Here is a 17,174-nt window from a genome sequence, read left to right as displayed (position 1 = left end):
AAATAATTTGTTACTAACCTTATGTGCAACTAGCGACACAACCTTTGGTAAAGATAGCGTGGAGGGCACCCGTCACCCTTCCACCTTCAGAAGACATACAAACCATAAATAAAATAATAATAAAGAAAATAAAAGAAGGTGGAAATGTAAGTGGTATTTGAAGTGCAGCAGAGCCTCTGCGGCAAACTACAGGGCCAAGTCATTTTTCTCTCAGCGCGAGTTGAGCGACCACTGACGGCAGTGTACTGTTTGCGTGTTAGTATGTGTTCGGTAGTGTTGCTATACTTTTCGCTAACTCGCATTTATCCGTTACACGAGACCTACTTTTTTTTTAAAAAATTATTTCCCCCCCTAATCACAGCACATCCAACAAAAAGGAAAAAAAGATGAAGATGCTCATGTGCCGGAACCTTCTCATTTCCTCTCTCTTACTTCACTCACCATTGCCTTTGTTTTGTTCCTTTTTCCGTCGGCTTCATCCTCAGATATCATAATTTTTAACAGCCTTCTTTGAATCACAATGGAACGAGGAACACATTTAGGCAACACATCTGATCGGTTTCTCCAGCTTTTAATCGGCGGAACGCGAGTATTGTGGCGTTGCGTCAGTAACGTGTGCGTACACCTCAACAAATCACCAAAGAGGAAAAAAAACATAAAAAAAACAGCGACAACAACACAACACAAAGTTTTTTTTTAAAAAAAAAAGAACAACAAAAATGCTTTGCACGCCGATCTCGCACAATGAAATATTCAGTGTTATCGTTTCTGCAAAGAGGTGAACGAGATATTGTGGCGTGTTCGGTGAGTTCATGAAGCTTTTTGCACACACAAGCGAAAAGAAACAATAATAACAGCGGTAGAACACTCATTCATCAGCACCCACAGCATTCCTAAAGAAAGAACGACATCGATATTGTCCAGGTGACTTTTTTTCAACTTCAACATGCAATATTTTTTCCATCCTCGTTAAAAAGGGAGAGAATAACTTTATAAATATATATATATATATATCAGCCTTCCTTCTTCCCCATCACTTGATGGCAACAAAGGTAAATTAACACCAAAGAGTGCACCACTGTGGTAGAAGACGCGAAGCCTCTCCGAATAGCCTACAATTCACCACCGCGCATTGTCTAAACTGTTTCACTATCACACACACACACACAAAAGAGCACAACAACACACTTTCTTCATGACCCACATCATCTACTGTCTTTTTTCTTTCACCCTTTAACACTACTGCCCGTCACTCGTTCATTAAATGCCATGACGTTCGCGATACTCCTGCATGAAATCCTCACGAGGCATCATCCACACAACCTGCCGGACTCCCTGAGAGGCCTCCTCTTGTAGTAATTTCTTCCCACCTTCTATGGTGTTGCTTCGTTCCTGCTGCTGTTGGAGAGGTGCATGAGAACCATAGAGGTGATCCGCCAATATTTGCTTTTCGTGTGCACTTCCAAGGGCAACAAGAACGGAAACGAAGGCGCCTGTTGTGTACACGGCCCACGCCCGCTCACTCAACCATTGGTAAATGGTGCTCGCGCCGCTGGAAACAATACCCGAGACCCGCTGGAAGCGCTCGCTCTCGATGAAGTTGTAGAGTGCTTCAGTCATTTTATGTGTTGGGTGGCTCAATTAAATAAATAACTGTGTGTATTCCCCGGAAAAAAAAATAATAATAATAATAAACAAGTAAATAAAAATAAAATGCGCCTGACCCGTGCCTTTGTGTAATAGGTTATGTTTCTTTGAAATGGAGCAATTTGGGTATCAAAAAGAAAAGGGGGATGGGAGATGTTGTACATACGGTGAAAAAAAATTACACGGAAAGAAACACATGAAACATCGTGCATCGGTCGTAGAGGCAAAGAAACTGCTCGTAACAAAAATATACAACAGAGAGTAGGATATGTTGTAAGAATTGTGTAGACTTCGGGTGACACCGACACAAGGTTCCGTCTCGTTCCGAAGCCCAACTTCTAGCAGTTGCGCCGCACGTGTACCCAAGTACAGCAATCGGATGGTAAAAGGAACCGCTCTCTATGAATTTACCAGAGACCGTAGCGACACTCGGGGCAACTACAATGAACTGCAAGTAATACAATACAGAACAGTTCCCGAATGGTAATTTCCTGGGACACTAAACTCGATTGCGCTTGATCCCCTTTCGCAACTAGCCACGGTAAAAATCAACAACAACAAAGCGCTCCTTGGCATACAGCACGCCAAACCCTCTTACTTGACTCACGGACACCCTCAGATGTTTCGTGGAAATGCCCTTAACCTCAAGCACCGCATATTTCGCCTCTTGGGCGCTAGTTTCCGTAGCATTGCCACCCGTTTCATCGACACTCTCATCCACCCCTTCATTGTGCAACTCCAGAGCCCCATTTTCATCGGTGAGGGCTAACACCAAAGTTTGCTCCGCCCAAGTGTTCGCTGCTGCACCTGTAAGAGCTGCTGACGGTGTTTGAGATGTGACCTTCTGCTCCCATAGCACAACACAATGGCTCTCTTCATCAACTACTGCACTCCATAAAAATGAAGCGGTATCAACTGTGAGTTGTAGTTGTTGGGTCTCTACAGACACCCATTCCTGTACCTGCCTGAAGACACTACCGGCACCTGGTTGACGCTCAAGGACAAAGAATGCGGTTAAGGGCTGAAACGGTTCTTCCTGCGTAAGCGCCACCGTTCGCAGCATGACGCCATCAACTGCAAAACTTGTTTTGTCGCTAATGAGTATTTCGCATTGACGAATGTGTACTGGATCACTCTGCTGGCAAACTAGAGGCAAGTCGTAGCCAGTAACTTCATAATGGCGCGGCATACACGACTTTACTATTTGTGCTAGGTCCACCTCATTCCTCATGCCCTTTTCATCAACCAAGGAGGTAACAGCGGACTCCCCATGCCCAATGCGATGAAGTGTACGAAGCAGCATGGAATGCCAGCGGGCTCGGAGAGGTTCATTTAGCAAAAGGACGTCAGTTGCTGGTGGAGTGGCATTCGTGAGTAAAGCAGCGCGTTGTATAACCCACTGCAGTAGTTCCTTCTCACGCTCTGCCCCATGTCGCATCTCGCGCATGAAGTTGCTACAGCGGAGTCGAAGGTTCCCAATCACGCTAAGAAGAAGACGTTGTCGTTGACGATCCGCACAATGAGCCTCGGATATGTGAAGAGCAATATCATAACAGCGGTACGCAACGTTTGATATCTGAAGTATCAGTTGCTTCAGCTGCTGCGAAAGTTCCTCTGCGTCCTTCACCAGTGTCGCTAAGTTGACAGCATTAAAATACTTCATAACCTCCTTCTCCTGTGGGTGAGCGATCTCCTCTACCAGAGAATCGCGCAGCAGCATCGCATTCTTCGGGAGGAACATATCGTTGTGAACGGTGCAAATGAGGTTGGTCCACCGTCGAAGCGAGTACAAGAAGCAGTCCCTGCCCATACGGCAGTATTCCGCAATGCAGCACACAGAAACAACATCACGACGAGTTGCACTTGCGATTATTGGAGACAAATCAAAGCGTATCACGTGCGGGTGCTCCTTTGATAAGGAGCGGCGCACAACCAGATACGCCACATGTGCTGCTACCGCGTTATCGGCATCACGTTTGGAACTGTCACCAGTCGCACAATCAAGGTGTTTTAACGCCAAGCCACCGGAATCGCCCTCCTTACCAGCTGCAGTTGATGGTTTGCAAACGACAAACGTGTCCACGCACGCAAGATTTGGGGTTAGATTGACCGGTAACCTTGCCGGAACGAAGCAAACCTCTCGCATTCCTCCGGGAAGAAAACTCAAGCCCCCTTCTTGGTCAAGGAGAATTAGCACCGGAGTCTCATCTTCACGCTCCAACTCATCAAGAATAGGAGACAATACGGTGGTACGAAGAGGTAAGCAGCGTTCCTGATGCCGATTAGTTGAGGACACCTGGGAGGCTACCGTCGTCCACGTGCAGGCCATGATGGCGCCTTTCATCGACGTGAACAGCACTGGTGGTTGTCGCAAGGGATCGTAACTTTTGCCAACTCCCTCGTCATCCCCATCGTTGTCCGCATCACCTGCGGCCGGTGCGGGTGCAGTGCCACCACTAATGTCCTCTACCATAATGCTGGAGCACTCTGCATCGCTACGTGGAACAAATCGCCGTACGAGATCGCCGCTTTCAACATCGAGAAGAAACGCTTCACCGTTCTGCAGTCCAATCACCAGCAGGCGGCCTGAGGGTGACCAGCAAGCACAAACCGACGTTTCATCGGCTGGGATCGATAGCGCAAACTGCGTTACAACCGTGAGTGTAGTTGAGCGGTACACAACGACCAGTGATTTGGTGACAACAGCAAGAAGATTCATATTGTGACAGGTTGTAGCCAATAATATGGGCTCTGCTGCCGCGCGTGTGTGCAATATTTTCATGCTCAAATGGGCGGATATATTCCTGTGGGTCCTTTTTTTTTCCTTTCTCTGGCTCCTTACTCAAGCACCATTATCCACCATACCGGCGAAAGTTGTCGTTGACCACGTAAAATATTAACGAAGACAGAAGAAGCAAAAAAAAAAAACAAAAATATCATAATGAGAAACACACAGTACGTTACCACACTCTTTTCCCCATAAAGTAAAAAAAAAAATTAGTAAAAAACGGCGATACGAGTTGAAAGTTGAAGAATATACAGCCCAGTGTGTCAAAGAGGATATGTGATTACGCGTTCTCAGGAACTAAACAAAACCTATTTTCTCCAGCGAGTCCATATACCCGTGCATTCCGGCAATGTGGTACTCCCAGATTCAGACAGACGCTGCGCCAGGGTTTCTCCGAAAAAGAAGCGAGTAAGTTGTACTGCTTCCTTAGGTTCACGGAAGTTATAATCTGTGCGCACCCACCGTCGCTGGAAGCCGTGATGCGTCTCCAACCGTTCTAGCAGCGTGTTGTGTCGGCGTGGCTCCGTTGTGTTGGTTCCTAAGGTTTCAATGATGATGAGTGCTGAGGAGCCAGAGTCCTCAGTCACTTCATTGCCTTCATTTGCAAGCGATACAGCTGTAGTTTCAAGCAGCTGTAGAAGGCTATTGATGGTCTCGTCGACTACGGTATGCCAGCGATCGGCGCCCCAGTGTGCACGCATAACATATGAAAGTGACCATGCACAAACAATGAGACGACAACGCGCATGATTCTTAAGGGCACCTTGTTGAACATTCTGAAAACTGTACGGGCGCACGCACAGTTTCATTGTTGTGATTCGAGAGGCATCAGTGGCAGCCTCACTACCATTACTCTCTTCGCCTATATATAAGCACTCATCCCTTTTCGTGGGTAGTGAACAGTCGCCGTGGGGAATAATGCAAATATCGCGCACATCGAGTCGTGATTTTGCTATGCTGCGCACCACGTTGTCAATACATGGACCTAGCATCGCTGCTTCGCTGTCATAACAGTACAATGTACCAACGACACTGTGACGAGACAACATGCAGCTAATACGGCCGGTGCCACATCCGAAATCGGCCACAGCAAAAGTGACGCTCTTTGATTTCTGACCATTCTCTGTCCCGTCCACTACGTTGAGTGTACCTGCAGTCACCGTAGGTAAGGTTTTCTCCTGCAAAACTGTCAAGACCTCATGAAGATACATCTCGATGGCACTACAATCGTGGTGCTGCATGAGATAGTCATACACTAATGGGAAGCGGCGATAAATTTCCAGTGACCCCACTTTAAAGTTCGGTATATTAACAGTGCCTGGGGCGATGACCGCACCATTGTTGAATCGACTAGCAGTAGCCTCACCACAACCCACTCTATCAAAAGAGTTGGTTTCTACGTTTCCTCGAGCATCCAACCATATATTCAACAAATTTCTGCGACGCCTTGTGGTAATAAGGCTGTTTGTTAGCTGGACCTGTCCATTCTCTTTCGAATAAACGTTTTTCAAGACGGTCTTATCTCGTTTCGTCTTCCGCCCCGCCCTAATCTCCTTCGGATGTTGACATCTTTTAAACGCTAGGGGCTCCTCTGAAACTTTTTCTTCCTCCTTTCTTACCATTCGCCACTAATACTGTTGAAGAAGTTGTAAAGCTTCGCCCCCATTTGATTGACACCAAATTGTTGTTTACAAAACGTTTCAATAATGCATTAGATGTGATAAATTAGAAATGGAAAGCAACGAGTTAACATTAGAGAGAAAATAAGTGCTTTTTTTTTTTGTAAATGTGCAACAAACCAGCTGTGTAATACTATATAGTGAAAAAAAAAACTCCCAATAATATTGAATCCATCCCACTGGCTGAACGGCTGCATCAGAGGCGCCTTAGTGTGCTGGTTCCCGCTTCTGAGAGGTTATATATATTTGTGTAAATGTTGATTTTAAGAAACGAGGCACATACTATATCTCAGCAGAAATAACAGCTTCACCTCACGGTCTTGAAACTTGCGCCTTAGCAACAACTACCAGTTACATTACCGATATTGGTGGTTATTACATAATGAAAGAGTCAGGCAAAGTAAACGTTTCTTTACTACACTGAAAAGATTAACTCGCAAAAGGTACCCAAGTAAGAAGAAGTTAAGGAAGGTAAATATGGGAGGACGCAGTTGCGCAGGGTCTATTAAAAGTAATCTATATATCTATGTTAACGTAACCGATGAATTTGGGTGCGCTGCCTCCGCCACTCCAATTCTTCGCGCTTCATCATTGCATAGATGGCACGCTCCACAAGCTTCACATCGAAACCGACGCGAGCCATCTCCGACATTAGTCGGCTATGTTCCACCGTTGCGCCGAGTGCTACCCGCCTTCGCAACGCATCCTCAATACGGAGAACTAATTCACTTTGAGCAGCGGTCATACTTTGATCACTCACACCACTCTTGATTGCATCCACCGTCGCTGACTTAAAGAGTCGTATAGCTTCTTCCGCATCTGCGCGGTGGGCGAGTACATCGAGACGCATGCGAGCCATGGACTCCGTTATTCGCACAAGACTCTCCAGCTGGCGCGCAGTTACTTGAATGATAGGAGTCTGAGCCTTCGTCCCACCGGAGTTGGACAATGCATCGAGGGTTTGCTGATGTGCCTCACGACGAACATGAACATAAAAGTCTAGCAGCACAGACATGGCGTCCTCTGAAATACGGGGATGACGAGTAGCTCTGGCGTATGAGATATATTTTGTGAAGAAAGAACGTTCAACAACTGCTGTTGTCGTACTATGTGAATGACGAGCACTACCCCCTTTATGTAGATTGATCACGTGCTGCGCGAGTTTATTATCAACTTCGGGGTTACGTGGGTCAATTACCTTGAAAATAAGGTCAAAGCGAGAAAGGATGGAACTCTGAAAGTCCATTTGGTCTTCATTTGATCGAAGCGGATCGTAACTACCCAACGTTGGATTGGCAGCTGCTAATACGCTCGTCCTGCTGTTAAGCATCGTCGTGAGGTTAGCCTTAGCAATGGATATAGTCTGCTGTTCCATAGCCTCATGGATCGCCACTTGGTCCTGCTCCCTCATTTTGTCAAACTCATCAATGCAAACGACACCCCCATCCGCAAGCACCATAGAACCTGCTTCGAGCACAAAGTCACCATTTCCACTAGATATGACAGATGCTGTTAGACCAGCTGCACTACTTCCTTTACCGGATGTATATATACCAATCGGGGCTACTTTTTCTGTGAACTTGAGTAGTTGCGACTTCGCTGTGGAAGGATCCCCGATAAAGAGAACATTCATATCACCACGTAAATAATTACTACCCTGTCGTTTCCTCGTACCACCAAACAAAAGGCAAACAATCGCCTTCTTCTGGTCTTGCAAACCAAAGATAGCGGGATCTATGCTTTGCGCAAGTCGCTCGTACACATCACCCTGCTCTGCGAAGCGTTGAAATGCTGCTTCTTCCTCCACCTGCCACGCCATTCGCGACTGAGAGCGGACCCGAGAGGAAAAGTTCTGATTGACGCTTTGAACGGAAGCTCCACCGTCCTTCGCAGTGATGAACATGAGACCGACGCACCGAAGGTACTGAGCACGAAGTCCCGCAGCGGCACGTGTCCCTTTACTTCCCTTTCTACCACCTCCTTCCACACCCCCGCGCTTCTCCTGCACGGAGACAATGCCAGCAATCTGCACCCGAGACCCTGGACTCACACGGTCAACCAAGTACCGGTCCACAACAACCGTTACGTGACGTGGCAACTCACCAGTTGGGACATCTTCCGGAAGTTCTTGCACTTTTATGATCTGCTGGTCCTCGTATTCACACTCCATAGGGAGCAGTGTGTACGGGTTTGGTCTACATTTACGCTGTCCAACTCCGCCTCCAAACCCTGCGCCGCCGGTCGCCGTCCCACGACCACCATTCTCTAAGCAATGCGGAGGTAAGTCGACGCTTCTCCCACCATTGATGTATGTTTTACTGCTACAACTAGTGCACTGGATAGCTGCACGTACACACCGGGCATGACAGGCACTTACCTTAACAACAATGCCGCTTACACATACCAAACGAGCAACAGAGGCTTGAGCAAGTAGGCGTAGCGGAGTGGGTGGTACCCCCCAATACAGTTGAAGCTGTATACTACTGCGACGACTTAGCGGTGGTAGTAGCTTGTGTTCCTGCGCTAGCTCCCAAACAGCATGCTCAAATAATGGTAGTGCACGTGTAGGCGTTGAAAGAATTGCGTTAAATACAGCACTGCTAAATTGTTGTATATGTGACATTTCCACTTCCATAAAAAAAAGCCCTGCTGCAAGGTTACCTCGAAGCATAGCCATGTATAAATGGTCGTTATGGACACGAAACCGTTCAACAAATTCTTTGAAGATGAGCTTTAAGTCGATTGCCTCATCCTGCTGACGTTCACCGTTGTTCAAATCATCCTCTCCGGTGAAGCCGCCCCGGAAGTTGGTTACTTGCACCACACCTGCATCCGATTCCATCTGCTCCACTAACCACTAAAGTACGTTTCCTGTGCAAAATTAAACACGAGTTCCACAACCACACACAAAACGATCGCAAGGGACGCTTCTCGCCCACTTGATACCTCCTACCCACCTAACAGGAAAAGCGTATGAGTGCTACGCTCTCTTTTCGGTGCGTGTTCACGTTCTAATTAAGAAAAATGGTTCGCATACACGTACATCGCGTAAATTCACCATATCGAGTAGGCGGAAGAACAATACCCCCACCACCACGGTGCAGCGAAGGCAAGAGTACAAAAAAAAGATAGGGAGGAGATGTTATAATAACGTTAGGGAAGGCAAACGCCTATACAAATTGTACGAAGTAAGAAAATAAAAGTTGGAAGGAGCCACACAACCCATATCCCCATTGACCAGTTAGAGGTGGATAACACATATGGATATGACTCAAAAACATGAAGTCCGCCGCAGCTCAGTGAAAGCTTGGACGCAAACGTATCGTCCGATATGCCACAACTCGCCATTCCACAACTTTCCTTTTTATAATATCCATATAGCGGACACTCATAATGTTGCAAAAAGTAGTTAGAGTTGTTGTTGAAGTAAACTCCTCGCTGCTGTGGTGCTAAGCTGCAGAAACTTTAGGTAGCCCCTACCCTTCCTTTCAACGGGAGAGGACGCATACTTTTTAATTGTCTTTTTTTTCTCGCCCAACCCATACACGCTCACTTACGGTGAGGAGGGGAGCAGAAAAGGAGCGGTGCGTGAACTACGGGTCGTCGTCGTCACATGCTGATCTAATCTTGAAACTTGCTTATTCAACGAAAGCGCGAATTGCATCCTTACTGTAGTCGTCAAACGGATTCGCGTTACTGAGAATGAGAACACCACTTTCGATCACACCATTTATACGTTTCTCGACCAGAAGAGGAAGTAACCACACATTGCACCCTTCCGAAACATTGTACGGCAGCTGGTAATAATCAATCATATCCTGCACTTGAATGCGATCAGAGAAACACGTTGAATAATACTTCACAACCATCAGAAGTGATATACGCTTTGACACAAACTGCAATACATTGTGGATACCACACCGCACGTAAAGCTCTGAATTGTTCCTCATTGCAACATTAAAGAGACGAATGTTGCAACTACGCACAGCAACGATCAAATCTTCAAGACCAGTAGCAACAAATGCTTGCTGGAAATCAGCAACTGGAACGCGACCCAGTGCCAACGCACAGGCTGTGAGCTTCACAAACAACATTCGCTTATTTTCTATAGCTTCATCATCAACAATAACAAAGGCGCGTGCCAAAAGTTCCATCGCTTGAACGATAATGGAATCTGTAAGAGGTTCTTGTAGAAGGTTATCAGCACAATGGCGGTATAACGCGCACCTAATTTTTACCGCGTCCATACAATGCTGATGAAAGGCCTCAACAAAGGCGCTGCTCTCTGGTGGGGCAGATCCGTAAAGCATCATTTCACTGAGTAGTGCGGCGAATGCAACGGCGCGCTGTTTTTCGACAACAGTGGATAACTGTCGCTTCGGTGGTGCCACGCGGACGTACCGATGAAGTTTAAGAAGCACAGACCTCATGTTAGACTGGACCGTGGAAACGCCATTGTTACATGCGAGTTCAAATACGCTACGTGCCCTACGTAGTACAATAGGGAGGATGCAGTAAGGCACGTGATTGTCGCGCTGGTTGGAGAATAGCTGCAGACAAATCTCACACAAAAGATTCGCGTGTGTGCAGCTGTCCGACAAAACATTCCAAATATCATGACGAACAGCTCCACCTAACACCTTCGTCCCTTCCTTCTCTTCGTTACCGTTCACTTCCTCCTCCTTTTGGATGGTTCGGGTAACAACGTTCAGGTGAGAACCGAGAGCAAAAAGCACAACCCATCGCTCTCCCTTCAGTTGTGACTGACTTCCCTTTAGCGCGATCCATGCGGACTGTAACTGCCGTAGGGCTGCTGGAAAATTATCCACATCGTGAGATTCCACTGTGCCAAAGAAGGCCTCTTCGATGAACTCTTCCACCACTTCGCGCTGTGCCTCATCAGCGTTCATTACATTTATCATAAACGATGAAAAGACACGTACGACCTTCATGATTTTTGCCGTGTTACCGCCACCGTGCTGCTTCTGCATCTGCGAACTGCGATTCAAAAGAGATACTGAAGTGCCAGTTGGTGCCGGCGATCGGACCGCAGCAGCAGAAAAAGTACCTCCACCGCTTTGTTGTGGCCCATATGCGGACCACGCTGCGTCCACGCCTTTCCCACACTCGAGGGTTTCACCCCTCACACGTTTCACGTCGGCAAAAACAGAGCCGGTTCCGGCCACCACTGGTTTTAGAGTGGGGGAGCGTCCGGAAACTTCCATCGAACTGAAATTCCTTTTGGAAGAAAACACCGAAGGCCTAATCGCCCCAAGAATCGAAGTTGATGAGGCGTCACCACCCGTATGTTTCTGCGTGATTTGAGGCATCAACGGTTTCCCCTTCAAAAAGGGAGGACTAGTGAAGATGGAAGGCTTTGGTGAGACCATTCTTATCGATGCATTCATATCTGCTTCAGGAGAACCGGCGCCTGTTTTGGCTGGAGTCGGGCCACTATCTGCACCGAGCAGAAACCCACCACCAGAGGCGCCGGCTGTCTGCGGTCTTTGTGTGGTGAACACTGGTGGGAAACTCGTGTTCATGGTTCCCATTCTGACAGCCGGTAGGGTACGATCAATACCGGCAGGCATCCCGGCATCGGTGTCCGTTTGCAGCCACAGTGTTGGTGTGGCAGAGGGAGCAGCAAATACTGGCTTTGAAATTTCACTTCCCGTTACTTCCGCTTTGGTTCCGGAATTCTCAGGACCCCCTAGGGTGAAGTTTGAAAACGGCATTCTGTTGGGGCTCGGTAATGGTGAAACTGCTTGTTTTTGTTGCTCTGACAAAAACGCCCCAAAAACGCTGTTGTAAATGGGATTACGTGGTGGATGTGCGGCTGGTGGTGGGGCCGGTCCCATTACCACCGGCGTGGGGGGCGGACCGAATACTGGCATCATTTGGCTGTAGAGCCTTCCTATTAAATTTTCTTCTGTCGCTCCTCCTTCCTCCAACGATATTCCTTCCACCTTTCGTATTGCATTTTTTATTAGTGTTTCATGAAAAGTTTTTCGTTAAAAGTCGGATAAACAAAAAATAAGAAACAGATAATACATGTTGGTGAATCGCATCCATGATCTTGTTCACAAAAGATGTGTGAGAGGTGAAAAAATCTAAAATATATATATTGGGGATGAATGAATAAAAGGACAACTCCCCTGCAGTGTACTTCGGTCCGTTGTTATAGTAACCCACCAGTGTTGTCATTCCTGTTTGTGTTCCAATCCTTTGTCAATACCACAACTGAGCTGACACACACACACAGACACACACAATGAAAACGGATGTTATGTAGGAAAGAAGAAACAAAGGAAAAAGGGATTATTCCTTTTATTTCAACCCTGTACGCGTGAACAGTCGATGAAATATTCTCAGTCTCTACTCACTTCGTTTCTTCTACCCCGTGACTCAAAAGGACAAGTGAAAGGAAACATCAAAGGTACCATTGTTTCCCCACAACAACAACAACAAAAGGAACAACGAAGTACGAGACCGCAAAACAAACGAACTCTATTCCACTATTTTACCCATATGCGCATATACACAAGTGATTGTTCACTGAAAGGGATATATGTATATATAGATGTTGGTGAAGTGTACACACAAAAGATGATTAGTTTTAAACCATAAATCGGTAAGAGACGGTGAGAACGCACAGTCAATGCTGTGCATTTATAGGCCGATTGTGAGAACGTAGCAACGTTACTTAAGGAACATCAAGTTTCTCGAGTGAACCGAACGTTTTTCCAACCTTCACTGAAACTCGTAAGGGGACCCGCAACGAAAATACTTGCGCCTGCTCCACCATTATCCCCTTGATTTCCCTTGCTACAACATCCACGTATCCCTCAACCACAGAATATATGAGTTCATCGTGAATGCACAAGACAAGGGCGAAGGGGGCCGCAGGTAGGTTAGGAACAATGTCGTGACGCCTTTCGTGAACCTTCACCATGGCACTTTGAAACAACGTAGAAGAACTACCCTGAAGTATACGAGCGATTGAGTGCTGCCTTCGCCGATTGCCGTCCTTCTCACTCGACAAGTCGTTGATACCCGTGAGAGTAACGCAACGCGCCTCATGAAACGCACGGATGCGTGCGCGTGTTAAAAACTTTCCTGCAGCCGGGTAACGCTGATGAAACGCACGTAGTAAGGTGTCGGCGGTAATTTTTCGTTGACTAGACGGAACTGAGTGTGCTGAGTCCATCAAAATTTTCACGCGTTCCTTCATTGTCGCTAAGCCCATACCGTAAAATAAGCCGTAGACAACAACTTTGACTGTTTCTCTGAGGTGTGGCGGAACCTGCTCATCATCACTAAGACCAGTAAGGTGCCGTGTCATCGCTGATAGCACGTCGTATTCACTTGACAAGTGCTGAATGAGCAACTCGTCCCCGCTCAGATGTGCCAACACGCGCAACTCCATTTGGTTGAAATCGAACGAAAGAAGTACGCACCCAGGTGCTGGACCGTACAAGTGTCGCATTGTCCACTCAGGGTTTGTGAACAACAACCCATAATCAGATGTGAGGGGACTTACGTAGGTGCATTTTTGTGCCGTTTTGGGAACAGTTTGCAGATTGGGTCGAGAACAGTACAATCGTCCCGTCGAAGTGTGATGAACGGCCCAGTGAGGATGTACAGAGTAACAGGCTGCTTTTTTTGTACTCCCCACACTACTCCCACCGCTGCCTGAGCAGTCATTCGCACCCTCATCCTCTTCGTTCGAAGCAACTTGTGTCGCAACGTCAACGATGCGGTCTAACATATTCATATTTTCCACGTTGCTTCTGAGAGTTCGCATAAAATCAGTGCGCTCACGAATAGCCAACCATACATGGGCCAACTTTCTTCCCGACTCATTTCCTTTGCCGGCGCCACGATAAAATTTTTGGAGTTGCTTGTCAAAGCTGCCGTTAACGGAAAGATTGTAGCCGTATGTATCTCGCAAGCAATCAACCATCACTTCTGCCGTTGCCTCCCTCACGCTAAAACTCCCTCCGGAATACTTGGAACATGGGCTTGCGTCAAGTAAGGTCTTCCCATAGTCACTAATTTTTTCAATCTGATCCTCCAAATCCTTTGTCATCAATTCAAAGGCAGTCTTCCTCACAAACATACCGTGATATGTCATGACTTCGCACAAAAATGCTACACTAGTTTCAAGGTGGCAAACGGCAGGAAGTGAACAAACAGATGAGACCTTCGGGTTGTCGTCATCAACTGATTTAACGAAGCTCTCATAATACTCGTGAAGGGCCATAAAAGAGCAAAGACGATCCTCCATTTGCGAGTCCGAAATAGAGCCTATTGACGGCAGCGGGGGCATTTCAAGCATGTTCTGACCTCCACCACCCTGTCTTAACGGACCATCTGCCGGCAAACTACCTCCACGTCTCAGTACCACCATCGAGTTGTTCACCCGAGTTTGGATTTGCGCTCTCACACTTTCTGGGAGTTTCATCATAGCCTCTTTCGGGTTAGCACATTTGATTCCGGCATGAATAGGTCCACGTACACGTTCAATTACTTGTACCCAAACTGAAAGATCCACAAGGTTCCTCACGTCAATGCGATCTGTACCCAGAAAACGAAATAGTAATTGATACAAAGGTCGTCCATTCAACAAAACCTTTGTCACATTCTCCGAAGCGAGCAGTTTCGCTAAGAAGGTAATAGAAAACGTGTCACGAGGCGTAAATACGTAATACGCTTCACCACCAACAAGAAGCATAACTTTAATGGAAGAGTTCAGTTTTTGCACGTCGCTTGCACTTCCCCTGTCTATTTCCGCCAGTGCTGCAGAGAACGCCGACGCATCATTCATCAGAGACGTGTTTTCACCCAGCTCCACGTCAACAACGGCTGGCCCCAACCTTCCCTCAAACAAATCCTCACTAACGCTGAGAGCATCGTCGAAACCGCGTACCGAAATTTCAGCGCATGAAGGGCCACTGGCAACGGGTGGTGAGAGGGCTCTTGAAGCCGAGGGCGTAAGAACAGTGTTTTTCGAAGCAGTTGTCACCGGTGTTTCTGCGATCAGGAGTGTTTCAGTGGAAAATTCAGTTGAGCGGCGACGCTTCCTATCCGTGCTCGCTGCAGGACTCTTTTTCTGTTTGGAGGTGACCGACGCATGAATCCCGCTGCTCCCGATATTCCCACAGGATTTTATCAGAGAATCGGTCCAAAAGAAAGCAGAGAGACTGTCATCCCTTCTTGCGGAGAAGATTGAAAGATTTTTCATGTCTGTGCGAACCTAAAATAGCACCACGTATGGCGATGGATACTCCTGCCAAAGGAATAAAAAGGGAAAGAAAGATGTAGCCACGCAACTGGCAAGAAACAGTTTATTACAACAACAAGCGAGTATATTCTCGTACCACCCTGTACTCACAGCGGTAGTTACGTACAGTAATTCATATAGGCGGAGCAGAAAAAGAAGCACATGGAAAATTAGAGTAAGAAGGAGGGAGAGGAATGCACTATATCACACACACACGAGCGAAAAGAATAGTAAAAGTAGAACAAAAGAATATCCTTCTAAATCACGCCACACCACGCATAAGACACACAAAAACATAAGCATGTTTATGCAGAGCAGGAGGAAGGAAAGATGTCGACAGAAGTTTTGCTCTATCGTCTCACCAGAGGTCATTTACCAAGGCAACAGCTTCGTCCACTCCCAATCCTGCATCGAAAGACTGTATTTTTTTTTTTTTTTAAATACCAAGTATAGGGTTAAAAATATGTGTATATAAATATACAAGCACCTGCGGTAACTGAAAGAGCCACCAGGAATGCTTAGCGAGATTTGTTCACCGCTAAAAGGAAAAAGAATGAAGTGAAAGGTTAAAAAAAACGATAAAAGGGCCAAGCAAAACAGTTAAAACTTACGCCAAAAGAACGCAAGCAATGGGCATTGTCAGAACAAAATAAAATATCAAAAGTAAACGATAATATACAAGTCAATATAATGACCGTATATAGGCATGTAAAGTCCGTGTGGACACACACGCACTACCGCTTTCGTCACGTCCACGCGTCCATTTCGATACTTTTTCCACCTGCCACTACATTTTTAAGCGATAATGTGAGGTCTCCTGCAGCAGTCCGGTACAAAAAAGCACACATACGTGTAAACAGAAAAAATTTCAAGTATATATATGTATATATAACGCGAAAAAAGTGACACGAAATTTTTAAATGATCAAAAAAATGCCATGAGCGGATTTGTCAAATGTACTTTTTGGTGGTGAAAAAATGGCGGAGGCGCAGGTACGTAGCACAGCATATGATTGATGATACAAACGCAAAGACATAGACATAATTCCACGCCACAGCATTCATTTCATTAAGGGAATAACGTACGTCTTCATCCACTGCAAGAAGACTCAGAAAATCAAACCGAATGCGCGTCGTGGTGTCTCTAATGTAGTGCATTTGCCGCAACGCGCCACTTGCTTTTCCAATGCCGAGCGCGGTGGGGTTCGTGGTACTATAACTTTGCCTTTTCTGCCGCGTTAGCTCAGCTTCTTCTGCATCCATCAACTCTAGCGTAATGTTCATTGAGGTGGCAGAGTGCACAGCCTTTGGTGACACCTTAAAACAAATCGCTATCTTTCTGTCTTGGTTTAGCTCAAATATCTCTCTTGCGTCCGTTTTCGCAACATTATGGACCACGAGCGATGCACCACCAGATGTCGTAACGGCAACGGCAACAAATGGGGTGAGGCTGCGCGTCATTTTGTACTGGAGGTAATACCGCCCAGCTTCAGGGACTTCTTCTGTAAAACACTTCCGACCAGGGTTCACTGTGAAGCGAAACCCCTTCGCACCCTGCGCTACCAATATGGTTAAAAGTAATAGGTGGCACGGGTAAAATGTTCGCGCATATGTGAGACACTGCAACATTGTAATCTCCTCTCACTTATCCGTGGTTGCCTCTTCTGACTTTCGTCGTAGCGAAGTTGTTTGACTCTCCGTTTATTGTAGTAATTATGATTTCCTCTTCTTCCCGCACGCACGTTCCTATTAGCCTATATCACTTATCACTGCTTTAT

The 17,174-nt window shown here is 46.5% G+C and overlaps 7 protein-coding genes across 7 annotated transcripts; all 7 read right to left on the bottom strand.

Moving 5' to 3' along the window:
- Positions 1 to 1,260: 1,260 nt before the first annotated feature.
- TbgDal_XI6310 (hypothetical protein, conserved) lies at positions 1,261 to 1,620 on the bottom strand (the record flags this gene model as incomplete). The annotated part of the gene is made up of 1 exon (XM_011781475.1): positions 1,261 to 1,620. The coding sequence occupies one exon, from the start codon at positions 1,618 to 1,620 to the stop codon at positions 1,261 to 1,263; it is 360 nt and encodes a 119-aa protein (XP_011779777.1).
- Positions 1,621 to 2,179: 559 nt separating this feature from the next.
- TbgDal_XI6300 (hypothetical protein, conserved) lies at positions 2,180 to 4,429 on the bottom strand (the record flags this gene model as incomplete). Its single annotated transcript, XM_011781474.1, has 1 exon — positions 2,180 to 4,429. One exon carries the CDS (start codon positions 4,427 to 4,429, stop codon positions 2,180 to 2,182), a length of 2,250 nt encoding a protein of 749 aa, XP_011779776.1.
- A 314-nt stretch (positions 4,430 to 4,743) lies between these two features.
- TbgDal_XI6290 (hypothetical protein, conserved) lies at positions 4,744 to 6,057 on the bottom strand (the record flags this gene model as incomplete). Its single annotated transcript, XM_011781473.1, has 1 exon — positions 4,744 to 6,057. One exon carries the CDS (start codon positions 6,055 to 6,057, stop codon positions 4,744 to 4,746), a length of 1,314 nt encoding a protein of 437 aa, XP_011779775.1.
- A 586-nt stretch (positions 6,058 to 6,643) lies between these two features.
- TbgDal_XI6280 (DNA replication licensing factor, putative) lies at positions 6,644 to 8,956 on the bottom strand (the record flags this gene model as incomplete). The annotated part of the gene is made up of 1 exon (XM_011781472.1): positions 6,644 to 8,956. One exon carries the CDS (start codon positions 8,954 to 8,956, stop codon positions 6,644 to 6,646), a length of 2,313 nt encoding a protein of 770 aa, XP_011779774.1.
- A 796-nt stretch (positions 8,957 to 9,752) lies between these two features.
- On the bottom strand, positions 9,753 to 12,011 carry TbgDal_XI6270 (hypothetical protein, conserved; the record flags this gene model as incomplete). Its single annotated transcript, XM_011781471.1, has 1 exon — positions 9,753 to 12,011. One exon carries the CDS (start codon positions 12,009 to 12,011, stop codon positions 9,753 to 9,755), a length of 2,259 nt encoding a protein of 752 aa, XP_011779773.1.
- An 806-nt stretch (positions 12,012 to 12,817) lies between these two features.
- TbgDal_XI6260 (DNA polymerase theta, putative) lies at positions 12,818 to 15,358 on the bottom strand (the record flags this gene model as incomplete). Its single annotated transcript, XM_011781470.1, has 1 exon — positions 12,818 to 15,358. One exon carries the CDS (start codon positions 15,356 to 15,358, stop codon positions 12,818 to 12,820), a length of 2,541 nt encoding a protein of 846 aa, XP_011779772.1.
- Positions 15,359 to 16,347: 989 nt separating this feature from the next.
- TbgDal_XI6250 (hypothetical protein, conserved) lies at positions 16,348 to 17,025 on the bottom strand (the record flags this gene model as incomplete). The annotated part of the gene is made up of 1 exon (XM_011781469.1): positions 16,348 to 17,025. The coding sequence occupies one exon, from the start codon at positions 17,023 to 17,025 to the stop codon at positions 16,348 to 16,350; it is 678 nt and encodes a 225-aa protein (XP_011779771.1).
- Between the last annotated feature and the right edge of the window lie 149 nt (positions 17,026 to 17,174).

The sequence above is a fragment of the Trypanosoma brucei genome, chromosome 11 (genome assembly GCF_000210295.1).
Source record: "Trypanosoma brucei gambiense DAL972 chromosome 11, complete sequence".
NCBI classification, from domain to species: domain Eukaryota; phylum Euglenozoa; class Kinetoplastea; order Trypanosomatida; family Trypanosomatidae; genus Trypanosoma; species Trypanosoma brucei.
This window is presented reverse-complemented; position numbering and strand designations above follow the sequence as displayed.